At 37.7% G+C, this 15,763-nt stretch overlaps 1 protein-coding gene across 1 annotated transcript in view; it reads left to right on the forward strand.

The window, feature by feature from the left end:
• The window catches only part of ENOX1 (ecto-NOX disulfide-thiol exchanger 1), a 364,764-nt gene that overhangs the window by 308,600 nt on the left and 40,401 nt on the right, over positions 1–15,763 (forward strand). Inside the window, exon 12 of the mRNA XM_034074319.1 lies at positions 11,395–11,579. Coding sequence (XP_033930210.1) covers positions 11,395–11,579 — 185 coding nt within the window. The remainder of the gene's footprint in view (positions 1–11,394; positions 11,580–15,763) is intronic.

Consider the following 15,763-nt stretch of genomic DNA (forward strand, 5'->3'; position numbering starts at 1 on the left):
AAAGAAAAGTGGTTTGTTTTTGTTTTAATTGAGAGTTCTAATTGTTTTGGTTGGTTGGTTGGGTTTTTTTGCCTTTTGATGGGCAAAATAGTTGCAACTTTTTTGTTTATTCAGCCCTCCACATATTTGGTGCATTTCAAGTTTCGTCAAGTGCAACTGTGCCAAGCATGTCCTTACAGCACTTGTATCCAGCGAGTGCTCAGCTGCTTCTACAACTGCCAAATGACCACCTCACATGTCAACCAGAGATCTTTCTGAAGAGATCTGAGTGGTTGCTAGAACACAGCATCAGTTTCTTCATTGGTTCTTTCTCATGCATTAGATATAAACTGTCTTCCCTCTTGAACATCTAAGCTCTGGAGACAAGGAAGCACTTTTAATAGTTAAGGAAAAATATGATAAAAAGCAATAGCTCTCCCTATGTCTCGCTATTATCAGGTACTCATCTGTCTCATCATGTTTTGTTGATACGTTTTGAGATGACGATGCTGTTAGACCTTGATCCCACAAGCTACTGCCTGCTGCTTGGAGTGTTTGCACTCACCTTCTGCTCAACACCCACAGATGCAAAGTCCTAAAAGCAGTGGCTTAACCAGAAAGTCTGTTACAAGGAGTTTTTCACAGTTACCTATACAAAGTTACACACTTCTTGCAAATTGCAATAAATTGTCTGTCTCTGATGGGTCTGGAAGCACCACTAAGCTCTGTAGAACCCTGTCATCTTCAAATTTGCAACACACTCAATTTTTTTTGCTAGCTGAAAAAGTACCTACAAAACATGTTAAATTGTGGACTAGCACAGTGACCTGTCTGTGCGGATACTGAATATGCTGGAGACAGGATTCAGGGGAGAAAAGAATGTTTTTGCTTGCACATACAGCTCTTCAGGATGCACTTCCATTCACATAAGGGATAAATGCTTCAAGATATGCTGTCTCTGAATGTGAGAGTCAAGAAATTAGGAGCTTCATGTGATCATAGAATCATAGAATCACAGAATGGTTTGTGTGAGAAAGGAACTTAAGATCATAGGTCCATAGACATGGACAACTTCTACTGGACCAGGTTGCTCAAAGCCTCATCCAACCTGGCCTTAAACACTGCCAGGGATGGAGCATTCAGCTTCCTTGGGCAGCCTGTTCCAGTGCCTCACCACCCTCACAGTAGTGAGAGTGGTGCTTATGCCTTTGAAAGGAGTAAAAACATGTTCCCTTATTTAAAAACTATTTTTATATAAGGCCAAAGTAATTGAGCAAGTATTTCAGTATTATGCACAATTTTAAAAGAAAAATTAGCTCATCCATCCAATTCAGTACAAAGTCAAAGAGATAGGTGGAATAATCCTCTCCTGCAATTTAAGTTGCAATAGAATTTTGTACAAAAGTGGTTTATCCTCACATTTATAGAAAGTAGCTTGTCTGCAAACAAAATTTGACTATTATAATCAGAACAATTCAAGCCACTATAGTCACTTAAAACATTCAGATCAGCCCTTTCTTCTCTAATGAATGTGACAAATTGACGGATTCATGTGCACACTGTCAAGTTTGTTTTCAAGTAGCAATGACAGTTTCTTCATCTTTATAAGCCCTACAGATTCTTCTTTTTCAAGTTGATGCAGTGATGCTGGGCATGAATGCAATTCCTAGTTTGAATGCCGACAACAGCAATGCAGTCATGCATTTTTTAAATGCCGGTGTTTATTCTTTGTCTGAATAAAAATATAGCAATTACTTTGACTCCTAAGAAGTAACCATAAGTAACCTACCTACACAGATGTTTATCTGTATACAATAAAGTTTGAATATCCTTAGTAATTTAGGTGTCATGTGTGCACACATACATACGATCCATTTATGCCATATACATAAGAATAACATAACATATGAAACACTGAACATTCATCAGCATCTCTTCTGCTATGCAGAGTTCAAATGTCTGTACTCTCAGTTGCAAAGTACCATTAATACAAGCAGCATTATTCCACTACTGATGTGGCAGAGGGTCATCAATGCCACTTGGAATCTCCCCAGTAACCAGTACTTTTCTTGAGTAAACATATTTCTTCTCCCTCAAGACTAAAATCTCCTCTGTTCCCTTTTAGTGTTAAAGAAATAAAGTAATTTTTTTAATATCATTGATTGAAGGAGAAGCTAGCTTCTTTGATGGCATCTTTAAAGTGCAATCTCTGTAAAAGTGTTGTAACAGTTCTATTTGTCAATTAGGTAAGAAAGCGGAGGCTTTTAAAGAGATTCAGTACTTGATTAATTATATTTAACAGAGGCAGCAGTTATTGGTAAACATAAAATATCCAAGAAATTCTCTTCATCACAAACCAAATAGTTTTGAAAAGTAAACAGGTGTGATTTTTACTGAATTTTGAAAATATCTGAGAACTCCTATTTTTGGTCAGTTTTACCCCTATATTTTCTTATGATAGTTTGATTCCTATGTCCCTAGTTCAACAGGAGAGCCAAGAAGTAAAGACAATGCAACAACCAACCTAACAGTTTTCTGTGCAGAGCCAACTTTTCCATCTTCTGTCTATGCACATGCCAAGTTGGGTGGTGGTGTCATGGGTAGTGGTAGAAGAAATGCAGCCCAAAAGGGAGAGGGGAAAAGGGCCCTTTGCTTTAAAGAGGTAACCTGGAGAAACTGTTCTCAATGGGGCAGATTAACTAGCAACTGTCAAAATATCATTTACAAGCTATGTAGATTCCTGTTCTCCAAAGATATGCTGTCAAGTAAAATAGACCTAAAATGTGACAGGCTTTGGTATTATTGTAACTAAGTGATCTCTTCCAAATTCTAAATATGCATTTCAGTAATTGGATGTGACATCTTTGTAGAAAAAGTCCAAAACACTTAATGCTGAAATTTATCTGGGACAGAACTGGGTAAGAGGGGATTGGAGAACATGCTGCAAAATAAGCATGAGTGAGGGAAGTGAGAAACATCTGGAAATGTCAGGCAAGTGAGGATTACAAATGAACAAAGAGATGGAGTCATGCATTTGGAGCTGAAGGAGAAAGTAAACTGAACATAAACAATACAAAGGTAAAAGAAAAATATGAAAAGAGGGATAGAAAGATTGGCTTAATGTGGGAAATTAGACTTCTGGGTTTTGAGCCCTTTAGAGAAAGTGTTCTCACTGTTTGAGTGATTTTCTGCAGCCATGAGGTCTAGCTCAATGATCCCAAACTGAGCTTCTGAGCCAATGATCATTTGTAAGACTGTAGTAAGTAATCTGCATCTTATTCCTAGGACTGGCTGAAACACTGAGGTTAAATTGCCTTGTTAGTGTTTTTAATTAAAAGTTGGATTTTGTAAGAGCATGGTAAAACATGGAAAGCTGGTACTGATCCACTGTCTAGAAAGTTTGGAAGCTACTTGTCCAGAAACTTAAAGGAGGTTTTTAATTAATGATTGCTCTAGGGCTTTAAGTAAAATGTCAGATATCATGAGACTCATCCTAACACCACAAGAGTTGGAAGTGCTGCTCTCTGGGGCATTCTTAGTCCATTGCAGAGCTGGCATTTGCATGCTACTTTTGTTACCAGGCCCAGATGGACTGTCATCTGCCCTCCCTTTCCTTCCACCTTCTTTGCTATTTGCAAAGAGATATGCTTCATTACACAACAAATAATAAGCCTTCATAAATTACTCCTAAGCCACGTGTGTAGCAAACCTAGGAAAGAGCAGTGCTATTGCTGGTCTGCTAGGCAGGAAAAAGTTTTGAAAACTAAGAAAATCCCTCTTCAGAGATGCTTTATTTTCTCAAATGTTACGTCTGTCTGTACTGGATGGAATTGATAAGGCTGCAGTTAAATGATAGTGCAACTTTTTCTTTCTATTTTTCTTCTTCTTCTTTTATTTATTTATTTTTTAGCATGCTTCCACTTAGTAATTGTTTGCCAGCAAGTTTTATGTGAATAGGAAGCCCGAAAATAATTCTCATGAGTATTCAATTTGAACATCTGGTATCATCATGAACGTAACTGGTATAATGAGCTTCTCTGCATTGAACATAGGCTGCATGGTGAGGAAAGGACTTTAAAGCAACTGCACCTGAATAAAGCAGATTCTGTAAAAGAGTATATCTCCCTCACAGTGTGTGGGCCCTAACTCCCACAAACATTAATAACAATAACCCCTCTATGTATAGGATAATAGTGCCCTTAGAGTTTAAATTTGCAGATACTGAGGCATTCAAATGAAGTGTACCTAACATAAAAGAAAACGTTGAAATTGCTTCATTGTTTGGTTACATTATGTCTGAAGGGGAAAGAAGAAAGTGTTCACAGCTTGGTTAGCTTCTAATTGCCCCTAATTATTTATTTTTGTACCATTCTAATTCTGTTTTCAGAGTTTATTCAGGCTAGTCAGATAGCTGCTTTTAAGCTTGAACCAAAGGATTTCTTTTTTTATAAAGATCCATGTGACATAGTCAATTTTGCAGAAACATGGGAAAACAATGAAAGAAGCATTTATCAAAGAATGCAGTATAGGAATAATGTTGCTTTTGTCTGCTAATATCAGACATATTTATGTGCATCCACATTGACATCCGAGCACCATTTATGGTGGTGATCAGTTATTTAGTAACTCTCCATAAAGAAAAGATAGTTTCTCAAGGAGCTTGAGGCAATGGATCAAAACCAGTTTTGATTTTGGGGAACTCAGGAACATGACACTGTTATAAAGTGGTCTGAGAAGATGCCTCAAAGTGATCAAGGTTTACCTTAGCCTTACTCTTCCAGTAGGCTTCTTGGAGATATCTTTAAGGAGTTGATTTCCCAAATGCCTTTGAACTGTGCACAGAGCATATATAACTAAAACTTATTCTTAGAGCTGAGTTTTTATGGTAGGGTTTACAAAAGTCATGTGTGAGACAAGTGGATCTATACCTGGGCAGTTATACATACAGCATAGGTTAACAACTTTTTAGTTGTTTGTTGTGTCCCGCCACCTCAGGAGCCATCCAGCAATTTCCATCTGCAATGAGGGCCATGCTTTCCTTTCCATCACCTTGCAAACCTTACCTTTCCACCCACCTCAAGCTGTGGGTCCCTCACTGCCATCACCTCACACACCGCTGCCACTGAATGCCCATCATGGGATCCTCAGACTGTGGCACAAAATCTAATTTCCTGCAGGTTAAAGCACTAAATAGAGCTTTATAGGGTAAAATGAATGAGGGTGTAGTGATCCCACGTAGTGTATGAAACTTTTTTCCTTCAAGGGAGCCGCAGCCTCAACATCACCCTTTCCTGACACATGCCAGCACTTACACACCAGTGTATCCTCTCACAGTTTCTCATTCAGTATGAAACTGGGACCATTACTCGCTTTTGAACTCTTCCTCCTAACCCAGTAACTGTTAAAAATGCCACGTGACCTTTTGTGTGCCACCACCAGGAGTCTTTCCACACTTTCTTTTTTCTCCCTTTACATATAGAACACTGGTCCAAAACTTTCTGTTGTTCCACCTAGCTCTGCCCTCGTGCATTTATTCTATCAAAATTCATACCCAAACCTTGTGACCTCCTGTTTGACTTCTAGGAGTTAATTTTCTTTGTCTCTCTCTTTGAGCCCTTTCTCAAGATAACACACAATGTATCTTCTAACACTGTCCATGCTATACTTCTGCTAAGACAATCTTCCTTATGAGTGACAAGTGCCATTATTGTATAACTCACCCTGTTTTCTACAGCATCAGGAAATAGGTCATGTCCTTCCAGACCTTCCAGAAACATTTTTCCTAGCTGATTTTCCATTGGTTTGACTGACTCATAGTTCACCTATTTGAAAAACAAGCAAGGTAGCTAGAGGCCAGAGCTAACTTTCAGTGTTTGTATCTATAGTTGTGGACTTTGTGTCCTCTCACATTTGTTCAGTCCCTCAAGCTGAAAATTCTTTGAAGAAGTAGCTGTGTCTTGCAAGATGGCTTTTTTTTTTTACATTATAAATGCTCTGCAATGGGAGTGATGCCAAAAATTACCATCGTAACAGCCATTATTTTAGCAGTTTTTGATGCTTTTCTCGTTGCCATTATCAAAAGGAGCATTATATAATTTAAAATCTTATTTTCAAGTCAGAAAATTAGGATAATGGCATTAGTAGAACTCAGATGGCAGGAAGGTTTGGGAATATGCTCTTCATCTCTTTTCATCAGCCTCACTATAGATACATTGCCTGAAGTTCCAAAATCATAAGAAATTCTGCTGGAGTGTTTAGAGCAAAAATCTGAAGAAAGACAAATAAGCACAGAAGTTTGCAACTTACGATCCATTTATATACAAGTATAGAAGAATCTATAAAAACAAGAATCTATGGGAAAGTTCTGCTAGGAGGACCTAAGGGAAGTTTGTGCTCTAGAATTTACGAGTGAATTTTCTGTTGCTGTTTTTAGTGTTTGCACATTTGTTTTTCAGATACTACTTCCAGATTACCTCAGACTCTTGAGATAACCTGCTTATGCATTTTATCTCAGAATGTCCCTAGTTTCTGAATTAGTAGTCTGCCATTAGAGGTAATTTTAATGTTATTAGGGCATCATCTAATGAGAAATGCACAGCACAGGTGTGCTTTAGTAGAACTGGTAGAAAATTTTTAATTCCCCTGATAGCCTTGATACATAGATACATCCAGAGATGTGGCATGTTCACATCATTTCCTGGACACTATGACATGATGTGAGTCATAAAATACTTCAGTTACCCTGTATCATCTGTGAAGACTTACTCTATGTCATCTCCAGTGGGCATTATTATATATTAGGTTAAATGTAGCCAACAGAGCAACAGCTAAAAGTAAAAGGTACAGATCAGTACTACTCATAAAGAAAGCATCCTCCTAACTATCTGAGACAGATGGCCTAGAAAAATAAAGTTGTTTGTTTTTCTCTGAGGCGTCAGTCAATGAGTTTGTCCTTAGATTCAGTGGATTTCTGATCAGACAGTCTCTTCTTGCAAAAAGAGTGTCATTTCAATTTGGATCTAGCCTGAGTCCACTGCATCAAATCTATCTTGTCACTGAGGCTGTTGCCAAACTCTATATAGCACTTGTGCCTCAGCACAAGGAAATCGCAGTAACCTTTTAGATGTCCTCAAAATATCCATGTGAAGGCTTCTCCCACTTATATATGTATAAACTTCCTCCAACTGCTCTGAGACTGGCAGGTATCATTTTGCATCCCTCAGTAAAAAGTGCTGTAAAGCGTATATTGAGTTGGTTTCCAGCTGAGATTGTTTAGGTAGGAATATTTTCTTCTGCTTGCACCATGGGCAGCTATTCAGGATTCTTGACAGAGTTTTCTTTTGATTATAGCTTTCTTGTATATAGTTCTTCTGTAAATGCTTTCAGCATTTATTGTCTTTTTATACTAAGATACTTTTTATCATGTCTCAGAGAGGAATTTTGTAGATGAATAACTGAACTACCAAGCTTAAAATAGCTTGAGAAGTAGCATGGAGATAAGCTGAGTAAGCGTCTTGGTGTGTTTTTTTCCAACTAAAACTACATTCATCAGCTTTTTTCAATCAGAGCAAAAATTTCTGTAAAAATTGGAAAAATATTTACTTTTTTAAAATGCAGATTCCTTCCCCCCCAAATTCTCTTCTAATTTTAATTTACTGTTCAATTAAGTATCTTTCTTTATAGAAAGTTAATTACATATTAATACATATAATTATTATAATGACAATAATTTTTAAATATCATTTGTTTTATATATAATGTATATTTTGTTTGGAATCAAAGGGGACATTGGTCTGAATTCAGAATTATTTTAATTTTAATGCACTAAAATGTAAATATCTTAAATTTATAATTATGTTAGGTCAACACAAAGAACATTTCTGATCTTGTTTGAAACAGTTACCCAGTGTTGAATGAGCTGTAGCCCTTGGGGTCCACTCAATATCTGTCTCTGACTTATTTTCCTTTTCTGCTAACCACTCTGCACATGTTAAGAACCAGCTATTTGCAGCTTTAAATTAAGCAGCAAAGGAACTACGTACATTTAATGTTGTATCATTTTGGACTCTTATCTATAATTAATTCACTTAAAAGCCTGTGACAATCTAATATGCTGTTGCACTGCTGCTGAGTATGGTGTATTGCATCCTCCTTATTTAAGGACATATTTCTACCTTGGACTCCAGCTTTAATTGCTTACTATGAGTGGCTAGGAAGATCACAAGAGTGTATAAGAATGTTGATGAGAAATTGTACACCTCTGGGAATCCTGACTAATATCATAAACTTGCCTCTGCTGTGTTCTTATTCTCTTGCTTTAGGCTGTTTGAGATATTTCCATTTTGTCCTAAGACAGAGTGTAACCTCTTCCAAACACAGCATTTGTCTACTGGAGTAGAATCACAGGGTACCTGTCCTTGGATGGGACTTCTTGGTTGTAACAGAATGTAAATTACTGTCATATAAATTTTAAGATGGCATATTGAATATAATTCTAAAATAATGAAAATATTTAATATTTAAAATAATGGCATTTAGAGGTGCAACCCTGATTTTTTTTAGCAGTAAAAGTTTGTATTGTGTTTCTGCAGGAAGAATGGGCAGTTACCTTCACTGTTCATGTATCCTGTGGCCTGTTCTGTTTTGATGTGTTATTTTTTGAAACACAAACAGGTTTATCACATACTGGTTACTTACTTTTGCAATATGTCATAGCCCTTTCCATCCTCCCTGATTTACTGTCCTTGTAGCAAACTTCTTGTGCTGTTCCTAGCCCTGCACAGTAGCATGAACTCACCTAGGAGGACAAAAGACCTTACTTGGAGTATTGTGTGCAGTTCTGGTGCCCTCAACATAAAAAGGACATGGAACTGTTAGAACAAGTCCAGAGGAGGGCCACGAGGATGATCAGGGGACTGGAGCACCTCCCATATGAAGACAGGCTGAGAAAGTTGGGGCTGTTCAGCCTGGAGAAGAGAAGGCTGCGTGGAGACCTCATATCAGCCTTCCAGTATCTGAAGGGGGCCTCCAGGGATGCTGTTGAGGGACTCTTCATTAGGGAGTGTAGTGATAGGAGAAGGGGTAACAGGTTGAAACTTAAACAGCAGAGGTTTAGATTGGATATTAGGAAGAAATTCTTTACTGTGAAGGTGATGAGGTACTGGAATGGGTTGCCCAGAGAAGTTGTGAATGCTCCATCCCTGGCAGTGTTCAAGGCCAGTTTGGATGAAGCCTTGGGTGATATGGTTTAGTGTGAGGTGTCCCTGCTCATGGCAGGGGGGTTGGAACTAGATGATCTTAAGGTCCTTTCCAACCCTAACTATTCTTTGATTCTATGAAAAGGGAGTTCTCTAACTGAGCTGTAGTGTGACCCAGAAAATACGTAACAGCAGCTGTGTAGATAGGGCAGCCTGAATTTTGAGTGAATATCGGTCCTAACCCACGTATTAGTGAGGACAGTGATTAACACATACACAGGCCTTACACTCAGGAGTTTATTAAGAGCTGGATTAGGTAATGGACAGCAGATGAATTACTGCTTCTGATCTGGTGAAAGGGGTCCCTGTCTATGACAAGTGGCTTGGATTAGATGATCTTTAGAAGTCCCTTCCAACCCAAATTATTTAATTTTTACTGGATCTTTTTGTGTTTATTTCCTTGACCTCTTTTTTCCTTTTTTTTTTTGTCTACTTTCTTTTATTATATCTTGTAGACTTTTACCAAGAAAAAAAATAGTAAAAAGGATTTCATCCTCTTATTTGCCTGTTGGACTAATCATTTCAGTTTCTGGAAGGTAATTTTTGTCATGGAAGGATGATTACATGCTTTTCAGAACAATTTAATTTGATGTAACAATACTGTAGCTGTTGCTAAATCTTCCAGAGAGATTATGTAGAATATTTATCCAAATTAAGTGCAAAAACCAGTCCATGTCTGTATTTGAATAGGAGCTAACTATACTTTGTTTTAGATAATGCATTTGTACTATTTTAAAATTAATAAAAACTACCTTAGAAAAAGTTAGATTTGTCCTACCAAAGATAAAACTTTTTTGTTGGTAATGAAATATTGTGACATTCTATCTAAGTGTCAATATAACTTCACAAGCATTTTGAATGATGTTATCATAGGGAACAGGGGACTCTTTAATCTGCAGAAGTCTAGTCAAGAGAGGCCTAACATTAAATGGAGTTAATAAACAATTTCCTGTAATTTAGATTTTAACCATATTGCCATTGTAGGTGGGCAAGAAGGAATTCTGTGGTACCAAGCCTGGAATCGTTTAATCAGGAATGTAAATCAGTTATGCGTTTCAGTTACCAAATGTTGATAGAATTGGCTATGGTAGATTGTTGTTTTTTAATTACAGCTGCTCTATAATGCTGTTGTGTTACCAGGTTCCAAGAAGGAAAATAGTATAGTATGGCACTTTGCTATGCCAAATGACCACTACTTCTGCCAAGTATAAATATTACCAGAAATGGGTTCTTCTATAGGCTGATAACCACATCCCTAAAAGTAATGAATGTCATGCTTCCCTATATGTATTTATGTTTAGATAATTTATTTAAATAATGTTCCTAGTACATGCTTTATAGCCCTCTGCCTTTTGCTACACAAATTTTAGCTTATATTGCAGACTGTGCAAGTCATTTGGCAAATGTAATTTCCATCCCTGCATACTAATCGATTTCTTCACAAACACCTGCTATCAGTTATGATAATAAAAATGCCATTCTAAATTGAAAAGGGGCCAAATGGAGCTTCCTAAGGAAATGACTTAAGTATCTTTCAATGCCTTTAATGTAGTAATGTTCTTGTAGTGCCAACACTTTTTTTGAGCATTTGCATTTTATATAATTTTACTCTATTACATAATTTTTCTGTCTAAATGGCTCCTCATAACCATTGCTATGAAGTAGTTCATAGTAAGACTGGAGAGGAATTTCTGTGTTTCCTCTCTCATGGGACTAAATCCAGCAACTTTATGTAGTCAAAATTCCTTAGTACAGATCTGATTGGAGCATCTGGCTGCTACACTAATATAAATACTAAACGGCTGTATCAGTTCCTATAGCATCACTGGGAAAATGCTGTAAAGTTGGTGGAAGCTTTGCCCTTGGACTGCATGCCAGTTTCTTCCTAAAATATAAGCCTAAATTTAGCAACCAGATTGCAAGTAACATTCGAATTATCCAGGGTCGCTTGATGGCTCCTTCCATCTGAGGGAATAACTTCCCAGCAACAGTCTTTGCCAGAACCCAATAATTTTCAGCTCTGCTGGGTCTTGTTTCAGCTCTGAAATATCTCACTGGCTTTCAGCTATATTGTCATCTCCCCTGACAATGTCCTCTGCCTTATTTGCAAAGAAACAACCCATTTTACTGATTCCTTCACATTTTCATTTTCTCTTAGCTCTAGCTGCCCAAGCATATGCGCTGAAGGAAGAGAACGATAGTCTTCGATGGCAGCTGGATGCTTATAGAAATGAAGTGGAACTCCTGAAACAGGAGAAAGGACAGCTCTTTCGGACAGAAGAAAGCCTTACAAAGGACCAGCAGCTGCAGTTCCTACAGCAGACAATGCAAGGCATGCAGCAGGTATTACTAAGGAAGAAAAGTACTGGTCTTTTTTAGGAAAGTAGTGCCATGGGGCTGTGCTACACTTAAGACTATTAGTCAGGAAGGTTCTGGTTTCTTTTCAGAGTCAAAATCTGATGGATTTTAGATGGAGGAGAGGGAAAGAGGAATTGGGGGCATATTTAGGGATAGTTATAAACTGTAAACTTTTTTTTCAAGAAAACTCCTTATGCATGTTCTGGTTAGAAGAAAATTACTTCAGTACATCCTTTATTGCTCTCCTCACTTAATTCAATTGGCCCTGATTCTACAGGATTCTGCAAGAAAGTTTGTCCGTTATAGCATAGACAATATTCTGTGGTATCTCCATTTGTATCCATCTGCATCTTTAAATGCATCTCTGCTTCTCAGTTTTGCCTTTTTTTTCTGCTCTTGTTTGTGGGTGACTGAAGTATCTCCAGCTTGTCCAGGCTAGCCTCCTGCTAACTTACAAGTGGATAGCAACATCAGCCTTATCTCCTGAGCTTTTATCAGTTAAGCTGTCCAATGGCTGTAACCTTTTCATTCACCCGTTTTTTAAAGTGGGTTAGTGCAGCAACAAAGCGTTTTCTCTGACAGCAGTCAGTGAGAAACTGCAATGTGTCCCTCCAGGGGGAGGCATTTATCATAAGCATTCTCCCTTGTTTGTTAGTTGCTGCTGACATTGTGCTGGGCAAGTCTTGGCAAGCACATCCAGACTGTTTCCAATGCTTCGTCTGACACATGCACTAACACATAAGCACCACTCATTCAACATGCATGTATGTAACATCTTTCCTTCCCAGGCTTTTGTAAGTCAGCTGATACATGACAGAATGCCAGGGCAGTGGCTCGACACAACACTGGATTGGGTTCTGAGCTAGAATAAAGCTTCTCAAAATGTCACTGCAGAGATTCCTTCCTTTGTGTTCTGAAGTGTGTGCTCCTCTATCACTCCTGGTTATTGGATTCCAGAAGGGGACAAGTTATATCCACTTCCAAATTTTACTAAGCTGCTCTATTATGATGAAAACCAGGAGACATTCACTTACGTATGAGCTGCCTCATTGGGTTAGGAATTGCATGGCTACCACAGTACCCACCCAATCCGACAAGTCTGTAAATTCTGCCTAACACCAAATAACGGAGCACAAGACAAAACTACACATATTCATATGAACATAAGCACCTTTAAATATGCAGAGGTTTAGAAAATTTGGGTGATTTATGATACAGTGTAATAATTCTGAACAAAATATTTGAAAAATAGAAAAGTAATTGATAATTCAGGAATAAAATCTTTCCTGAACTTAGCAATGAAGTAATTAATCAGAAATACTTCAGTTTTCAGTATACTTTAGATATGCTTGAGGTCTATTCACGATCTTTTCCTTATATAAATGGATACTTAAATATCACTGGCTTCATTAAATTTAACTGCATATATAAATATTGTGCTAAATTTCAGCCTGGTGCTAATTCTCCATTAAAATTAGTGAAAAGTGGGCACAAAATACTACTAAATCAAAACACTAGAGCTCTAGCCCTCATTTTGTGTTATCATAATTTCCTACCTGGGGGCTGGATGAAGGATAATCAAGTCTGTAGAATATAAATAGAATTCTATTGAACTTCAAGCAAATGTTAATAATGCAAGTCAATAATAGAGCTAGCAGTGGACACTATGGTCCCTATTCCTCTGAGAGTTACTATGTGCGTGACAATTTTGCTGTGAGGTTCTGCATTTTTCCAGTTTGCCGTCTCCGGGTCAGACCTACTAACTCCCAATGGGATATAATTAGAGATGGCCCAAGGAGCTTGAGAACACATTGCAGATAATCCAGTCTGACAATATGCTGAGGAGGGCAGCAACACAGAAGCACAGGAGGTGGAGTTCAGAATATTTGGTGGGAAATTATCAGTCAATTAAGCAGCTGGATGATGGCTTTGGATTTCAATGATTAGCCATAATCATGACATCCCATAACCTTTGTGCTTTTCATGTAGTTGATGCGTGAATATTTAGAAAAACCTCTTTGATTTAGGTAGACTCTTTTATTCCAGCGTCATTTTGTAAGTATTGAGAGATGACAACCTTAGCTGAAATCCATCACTATAGCAGGTGCTCAGCATCTACAGAATTCAGTCTTTCTATGAAATAGTAAACATATATCAGGACTTGAGTAGCGATAATTTAACAAGAATACCTATATTCTCTTTTATCCTTTTGTGTATATTAAAATTAATTTCAGACAAAGCAAACAATGTCATTGAATTCCTGAACCCTGCATATATGTCAGCTTTAAAAATATTTATTCTTCCTTATTCTTTCCTCTTCATTCTCCTCCACTTTTTTATACACCTCTTCTTGTTCTGACTTTGAAATCTAGAGAAAAAGTGGATGTATTTTCAAAAACAAGATTTTTTTTTGTAAACGTATTTGGTGCCAAACAGTAGCAAATAACACAACATCAGTGTGTTTTTAATGTACTTCTACCATCTGGATATTCTTTCACACATTTTCAGGACTGATGAAATGAATGTTTATTTTCTTTTCCATCACTCCTACCAATCCAAAGTAGCATCAGCAAAATCACACAGATTTTTGCTTATGGAGTATACCTTATGGGCAATAATAGCAACTTGCTTATTTATTGTGTCTAAAAAAGAAAATTCTTTGGTCTAATGACATTGAACTTATGGGGGTTTTAGTCAACTTCCTTCATAAAGCTGTGTCACAGTTTAATTTCATACCTACTGTGAGATCTCAAACAAATGGAAATAATGTCTTGTATCCATGGTAACAAATGAGATACACTTTACCTGATTTTGAGATGGAAATTGAATTAACTTGTCACTGCTGCATAGGTGGTATTGCCTTCAATTTATTTCTGTACGAGAACACACATACCAAGCAGATCACTTTTTGAATGGCTATGTCTTTCCAGCAGTGTTCAGTATCCTCTAACAATGTCTGCGGTCACAGGGAAGGATGTTTTAGTTGTAACTATTTTTACAATACTTCACAGCACAGCTACAAGGAATTTTTAAATCTTGTCTTTCTTTCTGGAATGCTTTACCAGGTACATGACTGTAGGTAATGCAGAAAATACTACTTCATAGTGCTTAACACTTGCCATTCTAAGACTCAGTTTTCAGTGTATATGTAATTTCTCCAAATTTTAACCATTTGGGTTAGCATATTCCACATGGAATAGCAAGCAGAGCTCTTTTGAAAAAAGTCTCATCAAAATGTTTCAGGCATTCCAAGACCAAAGATGAAAAATATGCTTTTCTTCTTTGTTGTCCACCAAGGAAAATTCTTGAGGAAATGCACTTGCCACCTTCATGCTTTGAAACAAAACAACAGAGTTTGACAGTGAGTCTCGATTGGATTAATGATGTGGTTTCTATATATTTTATAAAATCTGTCTGAAATCTATAATGTTCACAAGCCTTTGAAAAATGCTAGTTTGCCACATAGGAGATAGCACCATTAGCATATGTCCAAGTAAATTTTAGATTTTTACTGGTCATCTGGGGTTGTTCACAGCACAGCCATTTGTGCAAATGTTTTAAGCCTCAGGTTCATCCTAAGTCTACAGCACACACCTCCTTTACCATGGCTCTCTAAATGAACAAGTTAGTTCTACCTTTTCATCAGGCTTAATTGACCAAAGTATGGGGCAATTCTGGCATAGCTGTACTGATTCCCAAACTGGTTCATTTACAAAGAGACTGATAGTTCTTCATGGTGCTTCATTGCATCATGTAAATATATGATGGTGTTCTTCACCCTCGCAGCTTCCTGAACAGGGTGGGCTAAATTTAAGCTCCTGCAGGCGAGGGGGTAATCCAGAAATCCCCATTTAAATCATGTTTCCATGTATGTTTTCTCCAGGGAATGTACACAAGTGCCTACAGTTCTGCTATTCCACATGCTGGGGTATATCTGGGGCACTCAAGAGGCACCTCATTACCCCCATCCCCTAAGGGGCCTGATTCAATAGCTGAGCTCAGATTCATCTGCCTAACACAAAGGGAAAGCAGAAGCTCCTGTTCATTGGCGGTGATGCATTAAAGACTAGCCATAGGGTTATTGCATGTGCAAGGAATGTGCAGGGCTGCCTCTCCTAAAATTAGTGCTCAGGGTGGAAAGAAAGAACAATAGTAACAGTTATGGGTGG

The sequence above is a fragment of the Melopsittacus undulatus genome, chromosome 2 (assembly GCF_012275295.1).
Source record: "Melopsittacus undulatus isolate bMelUnd1 chromosome 2, bMelUnd1.mat.Z, whole genome shotgun sequence".
Lineage (NCBI taxonomy): Eukaryota > Metazoa > Chordata > Aves > Psittaciformes > Psittaculidae > Melopsittacus > Melopsittacus undulatus.